The following is a 25,983-nucleotide window of genomic DNA, read 5'->3' on the forward strand; positions in this document are numbered from 1 at the left end:
TCTGAGAGGTGCACAGATGGTTGGTCTAGTTTTCTCATTTGACAAGCTGAGTGTGACTTTACATTGAAAGAGAGAAATATAAATGTAGGGAAATGGATTGCTGCTCAGAGAAAGATATGGAGGTAGTGACTGGGAATACAGAGATCATGAGTGGGAAGATGAGTGTTCTGAAAATTTGAAACACCTAGAAATTCTATGTTCCCATTCTTTATGTTTCATTTATCTACATGCTTATGTATACACATATCCACCTATGTATGTATATATATGTGTCTTTATTTCACATGAGAAATATCAAGGGCTAGGAATTAATTTTTTAAACATTTTTCTCATTATTCTTTTGCTAATGATGGCATTAATGAAGAATACTTGTAGCCAAGAGGAAATGTCCTCCCCTAACTGGATGTGATTTGTTTAGGAGCATAATAGTCCAGGCCCCACTCTAATGCTTGATTGTTAGACAGTTTTTCTTGCCAAGACCTTTGCTCACTAGTGCACAAATGACTCTTCCAAGTCATTGTTTGGTGTTTTCTTTATGGGAATCATTGGATGGTCCATAATCCATATAAATGGATGCATTTATGTGTGCTCTGTGTAAAGATTACAGAGCAGAGGACTTAGAAAAGTTTTCCTCTGAAAGTTTTATGCATAAAAATTTGGCTGCAGGTTAGCAATCAACTGGCTATGAGGCAAAACAGGAAAGTCAAATTCTAAAAACATAAAGTGGGGATGATCTCTTTAGCATCTATCTATTGTCAGCAGAGTACCACAGGTGACAGGTGAAAAATCCATATGCATATCTTTGTTTTGCACTGAATCCTCTCCCATGCAGTTTTTCACAATGAATGGCCCAGGCAAAGGCAGAGACAAAGAGATGGGTAACTGCGTAGATAATAAACCATGTGTTTCCTACATTACCTACAGAAATACACATATAATTTCTACATACAGGAAACTGGCCTTAAAAGTGACTTGGAGAAGGTTAATAAGGCATGGACCTTCTCTGCCTCTCATAATGAAGAAAGTACACCTGATAATAAAATTATCAGGTGGCAGACTAGAAACAAAACTAAAGAAGGCAGTGCACTTTTTGCACTTAGTCTGTAGAACTCATTGCCACAGAATGGTGTGGACACCAAGTGTTTGGTTGAGTTTAGAAAATACTAAGACAAATAAATGTTAAGAAAATATCAGCAGGGTATGTTATACCAAAAATACCATTGTAGTTTAGGTAGTCCTTGAGCTTCAGACTTTTGAATGCTGATAGATTATGTTAGGAAAGTATTCTATGTGCTTGTTCTGATTTTATAGTTCTTCCTTCAAATAAACTGTTTGCCATAATTGTACAGGTTTATGTGCTGGGTGGACCTTAGCATGGTTGGCTTGATGCTATCAGAGAAAATCTTGGTTTTGATAGTTAATTTCATATTTCCTACTTGCAGTAGTTATATAGAACATCATCTGTATTTTCTCAATATCCTGTGGAAAGGGTAAAAATCTCAGTTTAGTAAATATCAAAGTTCCTTTTTAAGGTAATTATGTTAATGTTTGATTCACACAAATAATGATGCTTTATAATTTCTGAGGTGCTATCTGAAAATCTATAAAATGTAATGAGGCTTTGAAAGAAATTCAGTATAAGGCTTTTAAGGATCTAGATTTTTTTTCTTGACCACGCATGGTAGTTCGTTCAAACTCCTTGCTAAGATGGAAAGTATTTCAAGTACTAATATTCTGAGCAAATGAGCCCTAATGATTCAAATATTTATGCACATGATCATGTGACACTTCAGAGTAATCCTATTGAACCTTATGGATCTAGATAGGTTTTGAAAAGTGGGGTGTAAATTTGTGTAGAGCTGGTGTCTAAACTACTTTCTAAAGATCAGCATATACTGGTCTTTTCATTTTGACTCCTGTGTCCATTGTAATTGGTTTTTCTATGTTCTAAGTAAAGAATCATCCTAACACAGTCCTGTTTTTGTAATAAAGTGGATTTTTTTGAAATATCTGAACTGTCAGTGGTGATGTGTAGGACTCCAGGTGCTCCCGCTCATGGTATTGTGGAAGGAGATGACTTTAAATACGGGGCCCGGGTTTACTTCAAGTGCAACGCAGGTTACAACTTAAAAGGCAGCCGTGTTGCCTACTGTCAGCTTGATGGGATTTGGTCAACACATCATCCTGAATGTGGTAAGGTCACTTTAAGTTTTAATTCTTAACAAATATTTTGGCCAATGTATTCCCATGAAAATCTAGACTATCTAAATCTCACTTGAAATTTGGTAGGTCTATGAACATAACATGTCCTTTTGTCTTCCTGTCTTTAAGAAGGAGTAGGAATTCTTATTTTGCTCTGCTGGAACCCCAGCCTGCAAGACTTTTTTATATAAAGGTCTGACTGAAGCATCACTTTACTGAAAACTAATAACCTCAAAGTCTTTAGGCATGTATCCTTCTTACGCATAGAGAGAAAATGTCTAGGACCAAAGCCAAGTGAGCGCAACAATGAATAGTTACTTACATAATAGTTACTCTGTATGTCTGACACCTTCTCTACAGAAGCCTGGTGCACTCTGTGGAGGTGAATAGGAGCTTACTGTGTGAACACTAGACTCTTATTTCAATTCCTATCCTAGACAAAAACTGATAAAAAAGAAACTTCCATTCATTCTGACTGTGCAGAATGGCATGACTACCATTCACATTGGTTCACCTGTAAAATTCCTTCTTGACATCTAAAGAGACTTTAAATTTTCTTTAGTTGATTTGCATTGCACAATTTCATTTCTGTATTCCAGAATAATTTGTTTCAATTGATAAACTGTTTTATAAGTGTGTTATGTCAAACAATGTACATTTTGGGGGGAGTGTTGTAAAACAGCTGTATATAAGTTAATTTGAAAGAGCAAGCAGTAGGTATTCTTCTATGTAGAGAGAAGTCTCCAGTTGCAGTAAATGTAATGTCAAGATCATGCCAGGTCTCTGCTGCATGATGGCCCTGGCTAGAGGTCTATAGAAAGAGCTGGCTCTAGACTTGGCAGTCACTGAAGTGCTAGGTCTCTCCTTCCCAGATGTTTTCTGTTTGTTTTTAATAAATCAAAAAGGTCATAACCCTGAGCCTAAGGAAGAAGACAATTACAGTCAAAGTACTGAAATAAGAGAAGGCCTAAGTGACTTACTGGTCGAGCTTTTGGTACATTTGGAAACGCACTCTGGTGATCAGATGATGCCTCCAGGCCAGCCATCAGTGCAGAAAGCAACTTGCAAATAAAGCATTAATCCGTAGGGGATTCTCTGTAGTCTTTAGCTGCTATCAAGTTATCAGTCACTTATGGTTCACAACTGAGAGAGCCTGTGAGGTACACAGAAGGAAAATGGAGCCAAATGAAAAGGAGACAGGGCTCTGCTTTTCCCTCTTGTGGAGAGGAAGTTCAGAAATCCTTGTTTACTGAATATAACTTGTGGTAAAGTATTTAAGTACATATCTAGCTTTAAGCATATGCTAAAATCCAATGTTTGTAAAGAAAGCACTGAAATATAGACTTGGTTTGAATGCTATACTCACTGTTAAAAGCACATGCTCTTCATTGAAGTGGCATTGTTATGGCTGGCTGTGTGTTCACACGCTTTGCTGAGCTGGGCTTTGTCTGGTGGCACAAGGTATGACTTTATGATAGGACAGGGCCATACCTTTGCACTGTAACTGTGCTGATTTCACAGCAATTTAATTAAATATCCAAGTGCTTTGTATGTTGGTGCTTTTGTGAACTGAGGCTTAGCAGGCAGCCAAGTCTGAAGCACTGATAAGAAGAGGTAATTTTGGGTCAATTGATATGTCCCAGACCTCTGGGCCCTCTGTGAGCAGCACCAACACCAGCTGTCTGAACTAGATGTGCACTGATTATCATGCACTGAGATACCAGGCAGAGAAATTAAATGGAATCACATTAGTGTTGTCCTGACAAGAAAACTGAGGTGAAATCCAAAGGGGAAAAAAACCACTACCTTGTCAGCTGCTAAATAGAAAGAGCAGAGGAGTTAAAAATAAAGGAAAAATAATCTTCTGGCATCACATAGTGAATACTGTTCTCTAGATTTAGGCAAAAAATCTGAGTTTATTCAGAAAAAAAACCCCAAATAAATCCAAAAACAAAAAAGAAAGAATTAAAAATAAGTGGAAAATACTGGGAAGGAGGAATTAAAAGCAGTTTTATAGGCAGAATATAGCATGAGCAAGCTTTTAATATTAAATTTTTATTGTCAGTAAATACATACATATTCCTGTATTTTCCTGGATTATTGAGCTATCTCTCTCAGTGCTAAGAAAACAAAATGCAGCCAAACATAAAAACAAAATTAAGTAGTCTAGTTTTATTATCCAAGTGCAGTGAAGTATCAAAAATACAGAAAAGGGAAAAGAATGCCAAGGGCCTGTTTCCTGCAAGTAGTTTAAGTGCAGCCTTTCATGCTATTGAAGAAGCCTTGTTAATATTAATTGCACATTAACATAATGGAAAGTCAAGGTTCTTTTTCAAAATTGTCAGCTACTTCTTAAGGTTTTAACAATTTAAGAATTTTTACCAATTTGAGAATCTTATGCTTTCAGTGAGTGAAGTGTATTATAAACACTATTATAAATCTCTATATTATAATTTCTTCTTTAATATTTGACATTTTCAAAGACAGGGATCCCAGATGGGTCTTGAAAAGGCATCTTTAATAAAGTACAGATTGTTTAGTAACATCTGAATGAAATGCCAAGCAATTTGATGGGTGAAAATAATGTAGTGAACCTGATAAAATGGTTGCTATCTTTTTCCCCTATCATTAGTTCTAGAAGAAAAAAACTGCTCAGATCCTGGTGGCCCACTCAATGGCTACAGAAGAGTAGTAGAAGACACTGGGCTCTTGAATGGACGCTATGCAAAAATTGGCACAGTCATTGCTTTCTTTTGTAACAACTCGTATGTTCTTAGTGGCAATGAACAAAGGACCTGCCAAGACGATGGAGAATGGTCAGGGAAGCAACCAATCTGCATAAAAGGTAGTTTACAAACTTTTTTACCACAATTCACACAAGCTGCTATGGTTTTACTGGACTGTGTTTAATATCATTTGCACTTAACAAATGATCATATTTGCTAAGAGTAAGCTGTCTGGCTGATACCTGAAACTGAGTTTTGTAGTTTGCCAGCTCTGCTATACTCAGACAGAGAAGATGCCAATGATTCCAGAAGATTCCATCTTTAAACAGGGAAAGGAATGTTCCCTAAGACTCTTATTATCCTCATTCTAGGACTGAACCTGCGTAAGATCAAAATCAAAGAAGATCAGGAGGGAATTGAAATAGAATGAAATAATTGTCTCATGAGACAGTTAACAATCTGTTGCTGTCAGAAGGAATAACTATCCTTTCACAATCATTTTAAAACAATGGGACAAGTCGTGAATGCAAAAGGCAGAGCCTGTACATAGCAGCCATGATGATACGATTAAATTATATGTATTCATCAGAACACCGAATCACACCTTTAAATCCTATGCTCTTGACCTGAAGCTATTCTACTAAGTGTGTGTGAAACCCTGAGTGAGTGAATGAATGAATGAATGAATGAATGAATGAATGAATGAATTTGGGCTGGGGAACTGCTAAATTCATTTTATAAATGCAATTTCTTGACATATGGATTTTTAAAAAACTGAAATTATGATAATATAAGGAAATATGTCTGTCCCCTGGGCAATTTACTTTATTCTGTTGTTTTAGATGAAAATAATATCTCCCTGATGCATATAGCCATCTGTGGAAAGCATCTTTATGGATGCTTACTGTGATACTGACATAATGGTTAACATATATATCAATCACAAAGAACTAGATATTGTTAAATTACACAGAGAACAAGTGCTCAGGCGTATAGATAAAATCCATCCTGCAAGATTCCTTTTCTGCCACTCAGGGCAGCAGGAAGGAGACCCTCGCAGAGTTATTTGAACTTGAATATTTTATCCTAATCTTAAAGTAAGTCAACTGACTATGCAAAACTAGAAATCTTAGATCTTTTTTCTGTTATTTTACACATATTCAGGTAACTCTGAAGTGTTCCTTTGAATCAGAGCCTCTAATTCCTTCCATAAGTGCACAAACAGACTCTGAGAAGTCCATAATATCCTGCAGCCTTTCTCTGTGTGCTGAGTCACTGGGATTAGCTGTGTGGGCTACACAGATGGAAATGAAGTATTTTTATATATAATTCTATTAGTGGAAAAGTTTGCTCTGATACAAAGCCATCATCCGTAGTGGTGCAAGTGTGGCATTCAGACACACTGAATGATGGAAAAATCTTCCTCCATGCCTGAAAGTGCCAGTGCAGAGCAGTTCAGTAGCTTCCACTGTTGTAAATGGGATAGATCTTGTGAACTGTGAAAAAGTATTTTTCCAAGGCTTTAGGTTATAGGATTGATATTTATTTTAATGCAAATAACTTAACTGCCTCTTTTCTTAATCCAGTCCACTATAGTTAGTGAGAGGAAAGGCTGGAAATGTGTATGAACCATACCACTTGAGCTATGAATGTGAAAAAGTACTGTGCAACATTATATTTTTTCTAGCCTGCAGAGAGCCAAAGATCTCTGACCTGGTGAGACAGAAAGTGCTTCCAATGCAGGTTCAGTCAAGGTGAGAATGCAATATCTCAACTACAGTTTAAAGAAAAAAATGTGATTGCTTTTCCCCTCCTCTCCTTTTCACTCCATGTGTTTAGCCTGCCTGAGCAGTGATTCCTACAAATCCACTGATAATTGAGCAATGAGAGCTGCTGGGAGGGGGACGTCTGATTAAGCCCAGGTTGCCAGTTGCTGGAAGCAGCCAGGAAGAAATACACAGATAGAGACAGACAAACTACCAGGATGATGCTGGAATTCTGCTTGCAAGCTTGTGACAGACTATGAGAACAGTCTAAGAACAGTTCCTTGGGGCTAATGATGTGTGTTAAAATAGGAACATGTGCCAACTTAGTGCACAGGGAGAGCACAAGGAGAGAGGAGGGTATGGCAATGCAACCTGTTCCCAGTAAGTTTCACCATCCAAAGCAATATAGCATAATTTATATAGGCTGGGCATGAGGGAGAGGAGGAAGTATAGTAGGAGGGGAGGAAGGAATGAAAGATTAGACCCTTCCTGGGCTTACCCTTATGATGATTTCTTGAAATAAACCCCATCAGAATTAGATATGTTGCAATGTTCTGGTTCATTTTAGTCCAAGTAGTAATTTCTCATTTCAGGGTTATTTCTGAAGTACATGACTAATTTAATTTTCAATTCAGTGCAAGAACTGTCCTCATCTTTGGTCTTAAGAACAGTCATATCAGGTCAGAATAAAGGTCCAGCTCAAGCCATGTCCTGTCTCTGGCAACAGCCAGTAGCAGATGCCTAGAGAAGATTTGAGGAACAAGGCAAGCATATACTTCCCAGTCCCTCTGCCACTCTCCAGGTCTGTGATGTGTGATTGTAGAGATGGCCCTGAGAAGCTGACATGAGGCTTTAGTAGCCATTAGGGGACTTTTATTGCTTAAATTTGTCTATTGACTTTTGAATACAGGTCTTTTATGTTTCAGATATGAAGACCAGTTGTATTGAGAGAACATACATGCCCTCCCATCCATAAGATGCCATGAGATGATGGCATCTCATGTTTGTAGAGTGTTTTTAATACCTTGAAATGGAATCTCCATTTAATAGGTCAATAGTGAGGTAAACTCTAGATTAGGCAATATTGCAAGTCACCTGTGAGTTTGGAATGGTACCCTGGCAGACTAAGCATGACCACAGCAGCTCTCATCCTTCTTCCAAAACACAAGAGACTTGCCATTGCTCTTGTTCTTTGTAACTTTACTTTCCTGTTATATATTGCCTCACAGATTGGATATGATGGAGGTGTCTGTGTCTCACTGTGATAAAAAATGAAATCATCATGAGAAGAAAAAAAAGTCTTTTCTGGATGTAGACAGTACCAGAAATCTCAAGGGAAACTGATTTCCTGCTGAATTTTTCAGGCATAAGAAAAGGGTTTTTTTTGTAGATACGAGCTTTTAAGCATTAAAGCAAGGGACACATTCTAAATGATAAAAATGTAGTATAACTGAAGTCGAGCTTATGGTCCATATCTATGCTAGTGCATATATTTATTTCTTAATTATGTGCTCTGTTTCAGCTAATCAGTACAATTTCTAAGTAGAAGCTTAGAAATTATGAAATTATGAAATCTCTGTGGTGAGGCAATTATATCTGTTAATTGCTAAATCAAGCAATTTTAGCATCATCATTTAATCTGAATCAATTCCTAATACTGTCTATTAAAATATCCACTAGAGAAAAGATGTGCCTATCTCCCCTCTACTGAGAATTAATTATGACAATGCCAAATTCAGGTATAATTTCTTTATTTTAAAAATGGTATCTCAGTCTTTTTGTAAATGGAAAAAACTTCCACATTCAGAGGCAATTGATTTCAATTCAGAAACTGTAAAATGAAAAAAGAGACATAAATAGGATATGTATAAACATATGTGTAATTATATATGAATGGATATTTGTAAATAAAATAGCTGGGTTGTAAATGGGAGTATTGCTAAACCAGGCTGGAATTACATTTTTGCCTTATTCTTTCACGAGCAAACTTCATGTGATTTTAAATGATACTTAACACAACTGGTGATAAAGTAATGATTACTTTTATAATATTATAATTATTGTGTTCTTTGTGCCTTGAAACAGAGAAACACCATTGCATCAACTTTACTCTTCTGCATTCACCAAGCAAAAGCTTCAAATCTATCCAACCAAGAAGCCAGCACTGCCATTTGGAGAACTGCCCCTGGGGTACCAGCATTTGCACACTCAGCTCCAGTATGAATGTGTTTCTCCTTTCTACCGCCGCCTGGGCAGCAGCAGGAGGACTTGCCTGAAGACAGGAAAATGGAGTGGGAGAGCCCCTGTGTGTATTCCAAGTGAGTCTCCAAGGGAAAAAAAAAATGTGCATATCTCTTGGGTGAATGAGGGAACAGGATGTGTATTCATGTTAGATATTTAGGGAGTCACAGCAGTGTAGGCTGTCTATACTTCCAGCTGGGAGAAAGGAGCAATAAAGCTTGAAGGATATATGTGTCTTTTTATCCACCAGTAGAACTTGATGGTAAAGTGATCAGGCTTTCAGCACTGTAATTTGCTATTAATTTGTCTACTCGTTTATTGAACAAGAGGTATAGTGAGTCTTTTTCCTGATTTGAAATAGCTTTCTACTACCACTTCAGGTTTTTCTATATTATTTACTAAAAATGGGATTTTTCTTTTATTTGTATACTTTGGCACACAGCTGACAAGACCATCAAAGTTTAAGCAATAAAAGGGAGAGTCTGCAATTTTAAAGAGGCTCTTCCTTTAATAAACCCTGCTAAGGAAGGGTTCATATTGCAAACTGTAAGTCTAGATAAAATCTAATCTGGAGGTAGTGTACAAAGTAAGTTAGGGTAAGAACATCACAATATTTGGTAAACTCCACTACTGACATCAAGCAAACTGTGAAAAGTAGATCTTAACAACAAACAAAATTTTATTGTTCTTGTCTGTGGTTTTACTTTGAGATCATATAATGTATTTTGAAAAGCATCACATTCACAATGGACATGCACACACTACCAGGAAGAAAAAGTCTCCTAAGGGCGACTAAAAAATGCAACCATGCAATGTAACTCTTTCAACTGAAGTTAAACTTTTCATGATATAGGAGATTTTACCCCAGGTCCAAGCATGGATAGCATATTCCTAGAACAAGGCAGAACTTTTTCTTTTCCCCAGGATGACTGTTGATTTAGATGCATTTGCTTCAACATTCTTATCACAAGGCAAGTCTGTTTTTATAGGCATGAACTGACCTGTGCAAAGATTTGTGCCAAGAGAGGTCTCAAAAATATACTGTGACTGCCTAGGATGAATTTTAGTGCACTGATGACTTTATGGCATTTTATGATAAACAAGAATCAGGGGCGTTCTTTGCATTTCTTTCTGCAATCATCTCATTATAGTGCAACTCAATAAGGTTGTTGTGAAAATTCACTGCTCAAGTGCTAAATCCACATTCCTACTTTACCCAGGAATTCAGATGACAAAGAAAAACTTGAATATTTTTTTTTAAGCTATATCAAATACCCCTCTAACTTTGCAGATTGGAGACAGAGGCTAATTAGACAACTGTCCTTCATACTCATCACTGAAGTTTAGTTTCTTTTGGCACATTCTAAGAAGGAATCAAGAGTAATGCTCAGATTCTTTTGGGGAGAAGGTATTACCTACTTTTTGCTTCATGTTTCCTCAGTCTGTGGAAAAGCAGAAAACATAACTCTTAAGAAGGCAATGACCCCTGTGAGGTGGCCATGGCAAGCAGCCATCTATCGCACAGCCAACGGGGTGAAGGAGAACAGCCTCCGGAAGGGGTCCTGGATCCTGATCTGCAGCGGGGCCCTGGTGAATGAGCGCACCGTGGTGGTGGCAGCCCACTGTGTCACTGACCTGGGCAAGACCATCGTGCTCAAGACAGCAGAGCTCAAGGTGGTTCTGGGCAAATTCTACAGAGATGATGACAGGGATGAAAAGACCATCCAGAACCTGAGGGTGAGTAAGCCCGACAGGAGTGAAAAATGATGAGCACAGTAAGATGTTGATCACATCTGTCTTGTATGGGAAGAAAAAGGTGACCCTTTGGGCAATGCACTCTCTTACACTCAAGTGCCGTGGCATAAGAAGGGCACATGCTGTAGTTCACTGAATTCCTTGAAGCCATCCAACTCATACATTCACCCCTAATTAAGAAAATAGCTCAGATTCTGTGGGCCATAATGTCTTGAGTGATATTGCCAGTAAGAAAGTAGAAGAGATGCCAGCTACTGTCAAAATTGATTAGCATAATTTATGAGGGAAACACTTGTGCTCTAAATCCTGGTTTGATGCCATGAGCACATTCACTTCTCAGCCCCATGGCCATACAGCTCTAAACTGAAAATAAGTTTATATCTGACTCCAGCTCCAAAAATAGCACCTTGGGCTCACCAGAGTGATTTGCTTTTTTCAAGCAGAACTAGAAAAGCTGAAGTCAAAATGAGAAATACAGCAATTTTTGGTATATGTGTCTCTTTTTTTGGGGAAGTGTGGCGTGTGTGTCTGAGTTAATTAATGGAATTTATCCAAAATATCATAATTAACTTGATTATTTCCCTCGTGACTCCTTTTTAGTTTCTTTCTCTAATCCCATCTTTTTACTTTTTTTTAAACAGTATTTCCTTATAGGAATCCTATCTGTTCTTAAAGCATTTCATTAAGGAAATGAGCAGTAAAGGTTTTATGCAATATTATGTAATGTACTGCATAGTTCCCATTTGAGTGAAAGAACGCCATAGGTGGGGGTAGAGGAGAAGTAAGCAAGACAAACTAAAATGTATTTTAGTAGTATGGAAAGAGTGCTGCTGACCTGCCATTGCTGTTAACCCTGCAATTCTTCCTACTCTGTTTCCTCTCCAGATCTCTGCCATCATAGTGCATCCCAATTATGACCCTATATTGCTCGATTCTGATATAGCTGTCATAAAACTCTTGGACAAAGCCAGGATCAGCAGTCGTGTTCAACCCATTTGCTTGTCATCTCATGACTTGACTTCATCCACAGAGGATTTAAAGATAATGGTTACTGGCTGGAAGGTATTGGCTGACATTAAAGATCTCGGATACAAGAATGACACAATCCGCATGGGAGTTGTTCAGATGGTGGATTCACTGTTGTGTGAGCAACAGTATGAGGATAATGGGATACAAGTCAGCATCACTGACAACATGTTCTGTGCCAAACAAGACCACACAGCCTTTTCTAATATTTGCCCTGCTGAGACTGGTGGGATTGCTGCCATAACTTTGCCAGGAAAAGCATCTCCTGAGCTAAGGTGGCACCTGATGGGATTAGTGAGCTGGGGTTATGATAAAACTTGCAGCCTAGAACTCTACAGTGGCTACACCAAAGCTCTTCCCTTCAAAGACTGGATTGAGAAGAACATGAAATAAAAATCTGAGTCAGGAAATGGCATTTTATAATATAATATCTCTCTCAGTCTCTGCTACTTTAGGCTTCTCATCCCAGTGATGAGACACATCTGGGATAAGGTTAAGGCAGGCAGCCTGGTAATTTGTCCTATGATCAGATATTTCATCGGGCTACTTTTACTTAACCCATGACAGAGGGTCTTAGTGCATGAGAAGTTTTGCCATATTTTGTCTGTCTCCCCTGGTGGGAGGACGATGCTCTGCTCCTGAGTCTGACATGCAGAAACAGGACAGTAAATTCTGTCTGAAATTAATCTGTAGTGGGGAGCTCCCTGGAGAAACTGATGGTGAGCCTCTCCCAAAGATCTGTGTGACTGAGTGGATTAAGAGTTTGGAAAGAGTAGCCTGAATTCATTATGATGAATGAGCTCGTTGTGGTATGTGCTGTCTGTATTGCCATAGTACAATGTAATCTTCTTCCCTCCCAAGTACTTTACACATTTAAATAAACCATGGTTTGTTTTTTTAACCTACATACTCATGTCTGACATTATTTAGATCCATTTTTGCTTTATCTGTGTCACACTCTCAGAACTCTCTACTGTCCTTGTCTCTTTGCATGTCACTCTCACTTGGGACTCTTCAGGAACACTAAAAGGTAGAATCAGCACAAAATTCAAGGAGTATTTATATATATAAATAACAAGATTTTTTTTTTGTTAATACACCCAGTCCTGCTATTGTACATGAACCACTACAATGAAATGTACAGAGTTCTCTTCCACCTTATATTCTAAACAAATGAAAACACAAAACATTTTAAATACCTTTTTTCCAAGTGGGTTATTTCACATAATTTTGAAAACTTTAGGAAAACTTTTGGTTCCCATTAGTTCCCATACATTTGTGGTGAAACTATTCCTCTGTAGCTCTTCAGGGTGAAGATTAATGTCCAAGTCTCACACTTAGCAGGCACTTTTCTTGAACTGAGGCTGAACTGTTTGACATCAGAGGGTAAGATTCTCCCACTGGGCATGTAGTCCAGGGAGACACCTGGGTGTCCTCATGGTCCTTAGTCACTGCTCTTTCACTAAATCATTCTCTATTCTCTATTCAGTCATGGCTAAAGACTAGGGATTAACCCTATAAAAGTTGGGGAGAAGAGACAGTAATGGCTGTCTTCCATCAATAATGATTTCTTGGTAAGTCATATATGACACCCTGGAGTTTTTAGGACCTTCAAATTATTACAGTGCCCAAAACAGTTTACAGCAGCAGTTGGATGTGAAGGCTGGGAATCTGATGAAAAGATTTAGTGGTCTTACCAAGAAGGACTCAGATCCTAAAGTTGTGTTCCGCCTGTTGCATGGCTATGGCAACTTGAAGTTAGCAAGTCTGATTTCAGTTCTGATTCTCTGCTGCTGTAAAATCTCATTACAAGTTTCTTAGTATTCAGTAGTTTCTACCCACTTTTGAATCTGAAAACTGCTGCTAAAAGGACAATTAGTATTGGACATCAGTCCATGTAATTTATTTTTTATTTTCTTGGCAGAAATACTTGCTTTGTATGCTTTTGCACTTTCCTTGTTTTCACTGGCAATAGGACCACATGATGTTGCTTAAATCAAAAAGTTTAAGGGCTACAATCAAAGTATATTGCTTCTCTTTATCTAGTTTGTCTGTCTTCTCCTGCCAGGAGATTATGCTTGGCCGACAAAGTGCATGGCAACAACAGCAACAAAAATCCTGAATCAAATGTGAAAAACATGATGTGTTTCATTCCTCTGCCAGGAGGAACACATGCCAATGAATGTGTGGTACTCCCCTGCTGACAGAATGGGTTAGAGTAAATTAGGTGTCAGTTTTGGAGAAGCACAAACTTGCAGAAAGTCAACATGTGTTTCTTCCTAACGCCAATGACAAAGAGTGAAATGAGAAAGTTCTTTCATTATTACATTAAACAAGAGCTTCTACACTCTAAATAATTATTGTATTATTTAATGGTAAATAGAAATTATAAAGATCTGTGAGCTGGCTGTCTTCTCAGTTAGGACACCATGACTGCATTGCTTTTCATAGCATTATTCTCTCCACTGCTACAACTGAGCAGTTGTAGCAGAAAGCAGAAAAAAAATGGATTTTTTCTCTCTTTAGGTTCTGTCCAGTCCAAACAGATCTGCAAACTTCTGGTTTAATTCCAGCCTTAGACCTCACTCTTCTCCTTTTACTAAAGATCAACCAAATTTTAGTATTTACTGATCCTTTAACTACTCCTCAGTGTTGAATCCCATCCCCATTTGGCTTCAAATCAGCTGAAAGTTTCTGGGCTGGGACAGCAACAATATAGCTGTTCACTAGCTGTATATCACACAAAGTACATTCTTGAAGAGAAACTTGTAGGAATTCATGGAATTAAAATCTCAGGAGGTTGCTATAGCTGTGCATGCACAACACTATTCAAACTCTTCTTTTCATAGTCATGATGTTCTTTAAAGAAAGCAGAAGCATGAAAATAGCCAGACACCTCTCAACCCCAGGATTCAGATTTTAGCACAGCCCTTTACAGGAGGAGGATGAGGTTGCAGCATTTGCTTCTATTTCTGGACCTCAATCATGTTTGAATCCTAGATTCAAATCTGGCTATCTCTAAATGCCCACATAATGTTTTATTTCTCTGGTTGTATGACATAGGTATTCACATGTACTAGTGAGCAGTCATATCAACATACCCAAGCACCTGTACAACGTCGAGTATTCCCAGGAATTACAAACCAGCTTGTCCATCCTTTCTGTCAGGCTTACCCACACTAGTTTCCTGTTTACAGACTGAGCAGAACTATGCATGAGTTAGCATCTTATGCCAATAATGAGGGAAAATAGGGATAAATGTTTGAAAAAAAGCAACGTGTGACCTGGAATTGCTAATATCTTTGATAGCTTGACTCTATTTTTAACATATAGAACTATTTCAAACATCTCTTTCTAAACAGGTGAGGATCTGTGCCATCTGTTGGAGAAAGGGTGTGAAATAGCACAACAAGGATAGCAGCTCATTTTCCCTCCAAGGAAAAAGAGCCGTGCATTCTGGAAAGGCCATAAAGATATTGCTATGGAAAGAGGAGAGCAAAACACTCTCTGCATTCTTATTCCCTCCAACGAGTGTATGTTTTTCCTTTGTATGTTTCAGGGCTGCATTAAATTACTTCCAAAAGCCAGGGTGCTTAGCTGAAAAATAGCACTGAAAGGAAATGGACATACTGAAATACAAGCTCATTTCAGGCACCCTCAGTTGCTCTCATAGAATTGCCCTTGTAAAAGATTTCTGTTGAAAGCCTACGTCCATGGTAAGATTACAAGAAAAAAAAATGTGTATTTGATTAGGACTGGGGATTGCGTGATACGCTGCATCCTGCCATTTTTTAAGGGCAAGTAACTGGAATTGGCTTGGTTGCAGGAAAAGCATCCTGGGGGAGTGGGAGTGGTGCAGAGGGTCAGGCAGGCTTTGCTCAGCTGTGCAATCCCTGCAGCCTCCCAGCTCCTTATCGTGTCAGGGGGCTTCCGCATGGCTGCTGGCTTGCTGTGCCACCTCCTCGGTGCAGAGGGAACGAGCTGTGGCAGAAATGTTTGTTGGTTCCCTGTGAAACGGGACATCAGGTTGGTCAGACTTGGATGGAAAGATAGCACTGAGGTTGGCGGGCAGAGCCCCAGCTGAGAGAAACGGGAGCGAAGGTGTGTGGCAGTGTCTGGCCATGACACGAGCGTTCTGTGCCCCAGCACCTGAGTGCGGGTACAGAACAGGACAGAAATTTCCTGCCCTACGCTGCAAAAATGCCCTGGGCGACCCTCGGGCCCGGGTCCGCCGGGACGCGGCCGTGCGCGGCGCCCCCGCGGTGGCGAGGCGGGGCGGCGGCGGGCGGCGCAGGTAGGGGCGCGGGGCGGGCCCGGATGAGGCGTGGGAGGAGGCTGCGGGCCGGCGACCGCTCCCCGGGGCCGCGGCAGTGCGGGGCCGGGCCGGGCCGAGCCCGAGCCTGCGGGGCCGCCGGCGGCAGGTGGGGCCCGGGCGCCGCGCGCACCTCCCGGCAGGGGGCAGCACGGCCCCGCCGCACCCTGCGCGTCCCTGCGGGCGGGGGCCCCGGCCGGCGAGCCCCGGCCGTCCCGGTGGGACAGCACGGCGCGGACAGGGGCCGGGCGGGCCGGGCCTCCCGGGAGGCTGCTGCCGCCTCGGCGCGGCACGGCAGGTGCCGCGCTGCGGGGGCGCAGCCCCTCGGCCGGGCTGTCGGACCCCGCTGCCGGCCGAGCGCCGGCCCGCTCGCCGGGACACGTGCGGGAGTGCGGCGGCAGCCGGACTCCCCGAGCGGGGCCGCGCGTGTGTGTGTGTGTGTGTGTGTGTGTCTGCGCCTTCCCGCGGCTCCCGGCGGGCTCCCCGGCGTCCCGAGCCTGCCCCGGGAGGCGGTGGCGGCCGCGGCGAACGGGGCAGGTCGCGGTCGGCGGCGCCCGGCCCTCCCCCTGCGAGGGGCTCGCCGCCCCCCCGGCTGCTGCCAAGGAGCTGTTGGGGGGGATTTATAGGAGTAACAACGGCTCGTGATGTCAGCCCGTGCCTAAAATAGAGAGGGATTGACTGCAAATCCACGGCTCGAGGGCTAAAGCTTCCAATCCAGCCTCAGCCAGTGCCGCGCCGATGTGAAGTCGCCCCCCAGCTCTCGCACACAGCCGCGCAGACACGCACACGCTCCCCGCGGCGAGGGGAGGGCGCCGGGGATCGCAGCCCAGGTGCCAGCGCCTCCTCGCCCCGCCGGCCACTGCTGGGCGGCCGCGGCGCAGCAGCGCCGGTCCCTGGGGCACCGAGAGCCTGCTCTGGGACGGCGGGGTGGGGGAGAGCCGAGGAGCGGAGCTGCCGGATCCTCGCCCTGCGGAGCCCCCGGGATTACAAGGAATTGCGTGCTCCTTCCCAGACGTGAACGAGGGTTATACCAAAGAACCAACCTCCTTCGCGCCCTGCTGTCCAAATTAATCCCTTGGACCCTTGAGAAGACAGGGTTTTTTTCGGAACCATGGCATCGACAGAAGGGTGAGGGGGACCATCTTTTGGGTGGGAGGAACGGGAGGATGGGGGAGATGCCCGGCATTGTTCTTTTGGTAACAGTTTCCTGTCATCTGCTTCATTGTTAATCCTTGCCCCTCGCCATTCCCTAACAGAATAATTAGGGAGCGAGAGGAAACGAGAAGCAGACGATCCACATATAGAAGAGAGCGAGGGAAAAAAATTTCAAATATGAGCCACTGAAAAGGTCTTGGGTTTCCTTTCCATCACTTCTTTATTTAACCCCTGGAGGGCAGATCAAGCTTAAACCACCTGCCTGAAAGAAGAGTACAAGTGAATGGTTCATTCAAAAGGGAGGAGAAGGCTTTTTCCTAAATATAATGGTAGTGTTAATAATAATAATTATTATTATTATTTCAAAAATAATAGAAAACCTGTCCCCCCAGCCATCCCTTCAAAAGGCAACAAACAAATCCAACTTCTTGCGGAGTTGTGCAATTTTGCAGTTCTGTGCCAAATGCGTTAAAGTTCTAGCAAGAAAAATGCTGGGAAGGGCAAAGGGTTCTAGAAGAGGCTTTAGAGAAAAGCAAACACAGTTCAGCTCTGCTAGTGTCCCCTGGAAGGAAACTGTTGTCCCTACCCATGCTAGGATTGCAGGAGTCGCCCACTTCATCGCTATCTGATGAGGCGGGGGGCTTGTTCAGTTTACAGACTTGCTGGTTGTAGGAAAGAAAAGATTTCATTGATCTCTGCTTGCCCTCTTATAACACTATTAGACTGCGTTTAGTGTGAGCCTCCCCTTTATCCCTGGATGTTGTCATGTTGTATCAGCATGATCTGCTCAAGATAGGACTCTCTAAGGACAGAGTGCAAAAGGAAGCTCTGTTTATATTGCCTTTGTGTCTCTCAGGCTAAAAGACTTGCTGAGCTGATTTAAATAACCCAACACATGTCTGGGAGGGTGTGCACACAAGTGTCCCATTACCTGGTCGGAAGAAGAAACTGGCTGTCTGTGCGGCGGCCCCAAGCACTTGGCTGGAGGGGAATGGGAGGTTAAAAAGTATTGGTTTGGGTTGCTTTGGAAAAAGGACAATCCCACAGTCTAAGGGAGGACAAATATGTGAGTCTCTGGCTTTTCACAGGACTGTGAGAGAAGTCATTATATCATTTGTTATTGCCTTACCTTTGAAGGGAATTTCTGCACTGAATTTTGGTGGCAGTGCAGCAGTGTAATCTGCCCTGTGTAGCATATCCTCTATTTAACTAGATACTGTCAACAAATGATCAGAGCCATGAGAAAGAAGCTCAGAGACAGAAGGACCAGCCTAGGGTTGCAGCTCTTTCTCTTCTGTATCTTTGGACTACCCCAGCTATCACACTCCTCTGGATGTTGCAGTCATCTGCTGTTTGTATTCCCACATGAGGTGGCTGTAGAGGTCTGTGCTTGTTTTGGGCCAGCGGTGGAAGGTGGGATCAATTGTACAGGAGTTTAATAAGAGGTGGCTGTGTTAGAGAGATCTGTCAACTTTGGATGAAAGGAGGTAAGGAGGTTTTAAATGTGTGTAGAAAGAGAGGTGCTTTTAAAAGAATTTGACTGAATAGGCAGGCTACAAAAGATCAGAGTGGCGAAACCAGTATGGCTTGGGTAGATGCATGCTTTTGTTTTTCTTATGGAAAAGAGCTAAATTGTGAGGGTGAGAAAAGAAACGAAAAGTTTAGGTCTTGTTTTCAAACCCTGTAGGAAATTTACCTAGACTAAGGCAAACTGAAATTGTTGTTTGGTATGATTCAGTTAGCGGTCTGTGACAGCAGAAGGAGGTGTGGAAAAAGAAGTTGAGTGGGAAGCATTTCAATTGTCAATCCATGTTTACCAGTAAGAAGCTCTTCCAGAACTGAATTCTCATCTTTCTCTTCCCTCAATTGAAAAGCTGAGGGTAGAGATTAGCTTTCACTCTGGCATAAAGGTCAGCAAACTGAGGCACCAAAAGGATCATCAGGGAAAGTGAATATTGACTGGACCTTGTTCAAGAAATGCTTTCCACCAGCACTGGCACAATGTGAGAATGGTGGCAGAAACACTGCTCTGCTTGCAGCAATGGGCACCATTGCAGGCGCACACAGGTACATGGAAAAGGACCTACTGGAGGTGGGAACAAAGGGATACACTCCATATTTGTGTCTAGTCGCTCTTGGGATGTTCAGCTAGATATGGTAGTTGAGATCAGAAGTATATAAAGGTTTTATTTTGTGGTGTTAAAACTGCTCCAACTACAGTAATTTTTGTAGTGACCTATTACTCTTCTAACAGGGAAGCTTATGTAAAAGCTTCAAAGTGAGGATGTCAGGTGTGTGACAGGATGTTTAATGAACAACAAAAGGCCCTAATATATATATAGAGGAAGGTGAATCTGTGCTCCAGTGTTAAGAGTTAGTTATGACTTGCAGACAGGATTTGGTACGAATTTCGATTTCCTTGCCTGTGCCTTTCCAGTCATTCTTTCCTTTTTTTTTTTTTTTCCAATATATTATTTGGTTAAGCTTATCCATGTATGGAAATTTGCTGCACAAATCTTTCTGTTTCAAGAGGATAGTCAGCAATGGGAAACTTAAATTGGAAGAAAATGAGAAAGGAAATGTTCAACAACATGGCAAAAACCAGACCCGTGTGCCCTCTGGGTCTACCTTACTGTAGTTCCAGCTAGTGGGGTTTTGTTTTATGGTGTCTTTATATTGAAGGTTTAGTCTTTCTTTCACAAAATCTCCTGATACAGATCTCATTACTAAGATGGATTTTTGGTATTTAGCTGGTGCTGAAAATGGAAAATATCCTGTTCAAGGAGGAAAGGCTAGCACCAAGTATGGATACATTTCAAGGTTTCTTGGTTTTATGTTCTGTTTAAACGTCCTCTGCTGGCCATGACTGCAGGCAGGATGCTACTGGGAGCTCCACCTGGCCTCCTGATCTGTGCTGGCATCACCATTCATGAGTGCTTAACGTGGTTCAAAGATCCCAGGTCATGAGTCCATACCCACAGACTGTGGTGTCTTGGTATAGGGCTCAGTACGTGGTGGGTTCATCTGTGGAGATTTACCAAAGCAGAGCATTTCAGCATTTCCTCTGCTTTTACAGGGTCTTGATAGGACCTAAAGGTTACCTGAGATTGACTCTGATCGGTTGATGCCCATGCTTGCCTTCAGACCTCTGAGCAAAGTCCGTGCTTCACATGGTTTTATTATGGCTCTTATCTCTCTCTAGTCTTACTGGAGGGAAAGAATAAAGTACCTTGCTATTGTTTTGCTGGTTTTTTATTTGTCAAAAAAAAAAAATCTTTCAGAGTGCTGATTTAGATATTCTAAAAATCTAGAGATGTGTTTGTATTTTGTATGCCTCTAAAGAATGGGAGTTGCAGGTGTGAGGCTTGGATTAGGGTCTGCTCCTTCAGGAATATAGCCACTAGGAGACACCATCACAGCATCTATAGAAGCAGCTTAAACAGGGACAGAGCAGGTGTGTGAGCCGAGAGCTCAGCCCTCTGTGTGCAGGTCAGCCTCGGGCAGCCCCGTGCCTTCGGCTGGGCAGCCCTCTCGCAGTCCATGGGCATGGTTAGGGAGTCAGTGTGGGCCAGTGGCCATTCCTAGTGGGCCCTTTGAGTGTGATCACTATATTTTGCAGAGGTTGATAATACTGATGTGGGCTCTTCTACTTCCATTGGTCTCAGTTCTGGAGAGTGGTCCCAGGCAAGGTTTATGAGAAGCACAGAGATATTACCTGTTAGATTTGTGGTGCACAGTTAACAGGCATGTCTGTGTGTGTATGCACCCTGGTAACAAAATAAATCAGTGAAGTGGAAGAGTATGAAACATTACTATGATTGAATAGACAGAAGTCTGGGTAATTGCTTAGTGTTGTGGTTTGATTAGTGAAATATGCTTCTCAGTTCTATGTACACAATATAAATGGTGTTTGTGTAATATGAAATTGCAAAAATGCAGCGTTCCCGTTCTGTTCACACTAGCAGATAAACTGCATGTCAGGTGCAGAGATCCCCACCTTGGTATTTGACTCTATCAGTATCTTACTTAGAAGGAAACAAACAAACAAAAAATCTCATCTGAGGTCCATTCCTCCTCTCCAAACTTGGTTGTTTCTACATTAGTCTATAGATGTTCCTATCTTCATTGCAAGTTGCACTGTCTCTGAAACTGCAGTTTCACTGTCAGGAGTACTGTTTGTCTGTGCTACCAGATCACCAAACAATAAAAGTTTGTTGCAGACCAGAGAGCATGTGATTTCGTTTCTCCAAAATTAGCCACAGCTGTAGGTTTTATACTAACTGTAGATGTATAGTTATTAGTCAACATAAGTTAACACAGGAGGCACAAATAATAAATACCTTACTGGCGTAAAGCTCTGTGAATGCAAGTTAACCTGCCAAAATTTTTTTAACAAATTTGAACATTAAGAATTCATTTACTACCCAGGATTATTTTTTTAGTCATGCAGCTGTGATGGTTTTGGATCTTGGAGCAGGAGTCTTAAGCCATTTGCTGCATTGTCAAGACAAAGCCTGAAAGGGAGATTGTCAGCATGTATTATGCACCTAGCCTGGAGACAACGTGACACACCTAGGTGAGTCAGGAAAACTAACTTGGCATTTCTTGTAGGGTTCAGGCACCTACATAGGAGAGTGAGTTCTCAGGATCTGCCACAATATAGACAAGCACACCCACACATTTCTTGTAATCTGAGCTCTTATTCTGTAATTTACCCACAAAATTCCTCTATATGGAAACCTGATGAATTCTTCTGGCACAAATGTTTAGATACTTTAGAGGATGAAATCTTCCAAGTGCTTTCACTGTTGTTTTTACTCAGGATTTGAGGAGCACCAGCATAGGATGGAGATGTTTTACCCTATGCTCTTTCTTAGACATTCTGTGGGACAGATGGAGTGAATGTAACTTGGTAATTAGTCATATCAGCTGTGGCTCTGACCTCATTTCACTGTTGTCAATTGCAAACCTCTCATCAATTTCAGTGAAACACAGTTAGGCTTTGCAGAAGATAACTCATGATCCTTAAATGACACAATAGTTCTCATGGCCCCAGCCTTCAGTCTGGCCTTGAGATACCCTTTCAAAAAGAAGTTGTCACCTAGACAGCAACTCCATTTTTATACATATTCAGATCATTTTATAGACACACAGGGATTAATATGTTTCCTGTAAAATCTACAGGTGCTTATTTATTTTGAACTTTTTGTGAAATAGCAGGTTATATTATTTGATTAGATATATAAAGCCTGAAGGGAGATTGTGGTTCCTTAAAAAATGACTGAAGTTTTCAAAAGCCTTTCTTACCAAAGGTTTCTGTGAGATAAATGTATATGTACAGCCTTCTCCATGGTCATATGTGTAGATGTTTGTATATAATGCACTAAGAAGTCAGCATACAAAGCAGTACTGTATTGCTGTACTGGCAAATTATTGCATTTAATTTTCTCTTCTTCATTTTCTTATTTCCCCTTGATCTACAGGCTGCCCCAATGACAACTGCTAAAAACTGTAAATTTGTGAGCAGTGTTTAAAGGGTCACCGTTTTTCAGTTTAAAAAGAGTAACATTAAAACTCTGTCCTCTTTCAGAGGCAGTGTGGTTGGACCATGAGTTCCTTCGTGGCGTAGGTGACATTGGGAATGCTGGGACTCTGTGTGGACATGGATCCTACACTAACAGGAGCCTGCAGTGTTGGGCTGTCTCTGTAAAGAATGGTCTCCCTACCAAAGCAGTCTGTGCATGTGAGGGGTGTGGGGTGAAGGTGCAGTGCTGACAAGTGGCCCTAGATCTTCAGTACCTTCTCGTGTAATACCTTTCCATTTTCTGTGGGATTTAATTCCCTTCTCCAGCAGAATGTGTTACAATGCCTGCTATTTAGAGCAATTAATTGTATGATTTCTTGAAAACACTGGCTGGATCTGTCAAATCCATCATTTCTGTAAGCGTCCATCCACTAATGAAACTGCTCTTCTGCCATGTCAGCACAATGTTTAGCACAGTTTTAGCCCCCAGCTCATTACTTTAAAATGGTATTATCGGAGGCATACAAACAATAAAAATAAGTGTGCTTTTATATACTTAATCCTACTTCTGTATTAATTTTAAGGCTCTCAGTGTGCTTGAAGTTTTAAGACAGTTAGCTACAATACATTTCAGTCCCTAGGAAAGAAAACAGACTAAGTTCAAAGCTCATCGTATTTTCTAACTTTTATCTTCAGCATCTTTGATTGTACATAAGCAATTCCAAATTTGGGATCCTTACAAGGAAGAAATAAAAAAAGGACCAAGGCATAAAAGAATTAAGGAATACTGCTAAGTACAGGCATCTTTAGGAGAGCAGTGTGGAATTCAAGAAAATGCAGTATTTCAGGTTCACTGCTATGTCTGAGAAATCAAATTCATTGAAGCGTTTTAAAGAAAAGATAGAATGAGATTTTAAAAACTAAAATAATTTAGTTTTTACTTTTCAAGAATAAATTCTTAGTTTCATCATCAGTTAAGAGCACTAAAATGGTGGGGCCTCCAATATAAAGGAAAAGATTTTACTGTATATTAAGGGAATGTTTTGAGTAGACTAAGACAATATTTGTCTTTTTTGTGTTTTTCAAGGTGACAACAGTCTCCTCTTAGAGAGTTGTAGACAGTGATAAAGATCCCCCTCAGCCTCCTATTCTGCAGGCTACTTCAAAAGGCATATCTGATTCTGTCTTCAGCTGGTTCAGTGGTGTTGCTTCCAAAATTTCCAGAAAGTTTTGAGCCTTTTTTTTTTTTTTTTCTGTCAGTCTCACACCCTGCAAGTATATTTTGCAGTATTGATTTTCACAACTGCAGTTTTGCAGCGTTGGTTTTTAGTACTGGTAACCATATTGAGGCATAGAGGCTGCCTGCCTGAATGTTCAGTGAGCAGGATAGTACTGCCACTCCCAAAGTCAAGGTCCTTGAGCCCCATCCATGAATTGAGCTTTTTCTTATTCTCTGATAGCTCACTATCAACTGCATCCCTAATAAAAGGATACTGGACAGCATCTCTGAAGTAGGTATTTTGGGGCAAGCTTAAATTTATTTCCTCATCTCTTTGGGGTATTGAGAATAATCGGAGATGTATCCAAGTGTAAAATCTGTGTGAGTGAGAAAATGGTCAGTTTGGTACTAGAACACTTACAAAGTTTAAAAGTAAAATCTGCATTCAAACTGATACTTGTCAAAAGTGTAAATGCATTAATTTATCCCAAGGAAAAGGGGTAAATGGGTCTAAGGTTACATCACCTGCTAGTTCACATTTCTGTGTGATTCAAGTTAGTCTCACTCTCCCTACTGCCAAATTTGCTTCACATCTGGGAATGACTGCACTTCTGATTGACAGGAGGTCTCCTCAAGCCATACCATGTGGTTTCCAGATGGTGGACTTGATCTCCCTTGAGGCAGGAGCCCCTGGTGCTTGCCTATCCAACTGTTTGTTGTACTTTCTGTACTGTCATTTACTCAGGAGCCAAATGAAGTTTGGATCTTGGGGATTTGCTCTCTCGCAGGGATGATGGCAGAGATCACTGGTAAACAAGTCACATGCACTGCTAAGCCTCTGACACTGCACATCATTCACAAAGGCTGTCTGGAAGGTGCAGGGAACAAACCTGCTCGTTCTTACTGCTTTGGACAAGTGTGTGTGATGCAGCACCCTCTTACAGGGGTTGGCAAACACTTCTGGAACATGTTTCCAATCTGGGGGAGCAACGTGACCAGGGACCAGTTTAGATCCTGAAGGTGGTGTAACTGTATTAGTCTGGTATTGTATCCAAGCTAATGACAGCCTCTTAGTCCAGCTAATTATCTTGAGTGCAGGAGAGCACTAGTATGGATCTGCCAGGCTAGCACACAGGCAGACACAGGTACCCTTTGTATCCCAGGTTCAGCCCATATGGAGTCTCAAAGCCTGTTTCTCAAGGCAGGGAAAAAAAAGATCAGCATTATTTCTGAGTACAAAAATTAGGGCCAGCATTTGTGGGTTTTACAAACCACCAACTGCCTGGGACCATGGCTTCCTTAATTAAAAAGTGACAGCACATATGTAATGTGTAGCTGGGGATATGAGAGTGGACTAGAGGCTCTTCAGAGGTCCCTTCCAGCTTTAACTGTTCTGAGATTCTGTGCATGATAAATACACAGTATACAGCCATCCCCCTGTGGTATCTTCATATCCTAGTTCTTGGCTATGGCTGTGATGCCATGTACTGCTGGCACACCATCCTGTAATATACTCATCCATGTACTGATTGTTCATGAGATTGGATTCAGGCTATCTATACATGAATAAAAATCCAACCCAACAGAGACAGCCGGACCTGCTAAGTCCACACTGTGCTGGTTACTGTGTGAAGAGCCTTAGGTGTGCTTCTAGAGTACCTTCCTGGTGTAGCTAAATCCAAACGTAATTCAGCTCCTTAACATGAACCAGAGCACAGCAGGTGGGCATCTTCAGGAAGTTCACTTCAGAAGCTCACTTTGGACTAAATTGCTAGTATAAGTTTACCCTCAGTTGGTCACTGATACAACTCAGGTAAGTGTTCCCTGGTGGGCAGGTGTTCTGGCAGGCTCTCATCATCTCTGGCTGCTGATGTGCATGCTGGCAGCATGGCTCCTTCTGCAGCCACAAGCTGAGGTGCTGCCATGGCCTTCGAGTCTGTGTAGACTTGCCTGTGTAAGTTACTAATGACCAGCACTTGGCCTGCTCACCGTGAGGAGCACAGACTGCTGCAGGGCAAAGCCTGGCTGGAGGTAAACCATGGTCTCCAGTCACACAG

The 25,983-nt window shown here is 41.5% G+C and overlaps 2 protein-coding genes across 6 annotated transcripts in view; both read left to right on the forward strand.

Annotated features, from left to right (window-relative positions):
- The window catches only part of PAMR1 (peptidase domain containing associated with muscle regeneration 1), a 55,190-nt gene extending 42,569 nt beyond the window's left edge, over positions 1–12,621 (forward strand). Inside the window, exons 7-12 of one of the 3 annotated variants that reach the window (XM_068193798.1) lie at positions 1,993–2,193; positions 4,835–5,047; positions 6,616–6,682; positions 8,780–9,012; positions 10,377–10,672; positions 11,576–12,621. In XM_068193798.1, coding sequence (XP_068049899.1) covers positions 1,993–2,193; positions 4,835–5,047; positions 6,616–6,682; positions 8,780–9,012; positions 10,377–10,672; positions 11,576–12,109 — 1,544 coding nt within the window. In that variant the 3' untranslated portion in view covers positions 12,110–12,621. The remainder of the gene's footprint in view (positions 1–1,992; positions 2,194–4,834; positions 5,048–6,615; positions 6,683–8,779; positions 9,013–10,376; positions 10,673–11,575) is intronic. The other 2 variants (XM_068193799.1, XM_068193800.1) reach the window with 2 other exon arrangements.
- Positions 12,622–16,644: 4,023 nt separating this feature from the next.
- Positions 16,645–25,983, forward strand: part of SLC1A2 (solute carrier family 1 member 2) — an 80,690-nt gene continuing 71,351 nt past the window's right edge. The window contains exons 1-2 of one of the 3 annotated variants that reach the window (XM_068193769.1): positions 16,645–17,156; positions 21,626–21,759. In XM_068193769.1, coding sequence (XP_068049870.1) covers positions 21,725–21,759 — 35 coding nt within the window. In that variant the 5' untranslated portion in view covers positions 16,645–17,156; positions 21,626–21,724. Of the gene's footprint in view, positions 17,157–18,114; positions 18,250–21,625; positions 21,760–25,983 lie in introns of those variants that run through there. The other 2 variants (XM_068193767.1, XM_068193768.1) reach the window with 2 other exon arrangements.

The sequence above is a fragment of the Anomalospiza imberbis genome, chromosome 6, assembly GCF_031753505.1.
Source record: "Anomalospiza imberbis isolate Cuckoo-Finch-1a 21T00152 chromosome 6, ASM3175350v1, whole genome shotgun sequence".
NCBI classification, from domain to species: domain Eukaryota; kingdom Metazoa; phylum Chordata; class Aves; order Passeriformes; family Viduidae; genus Anomalospiza; species Anomalospiza imberbis.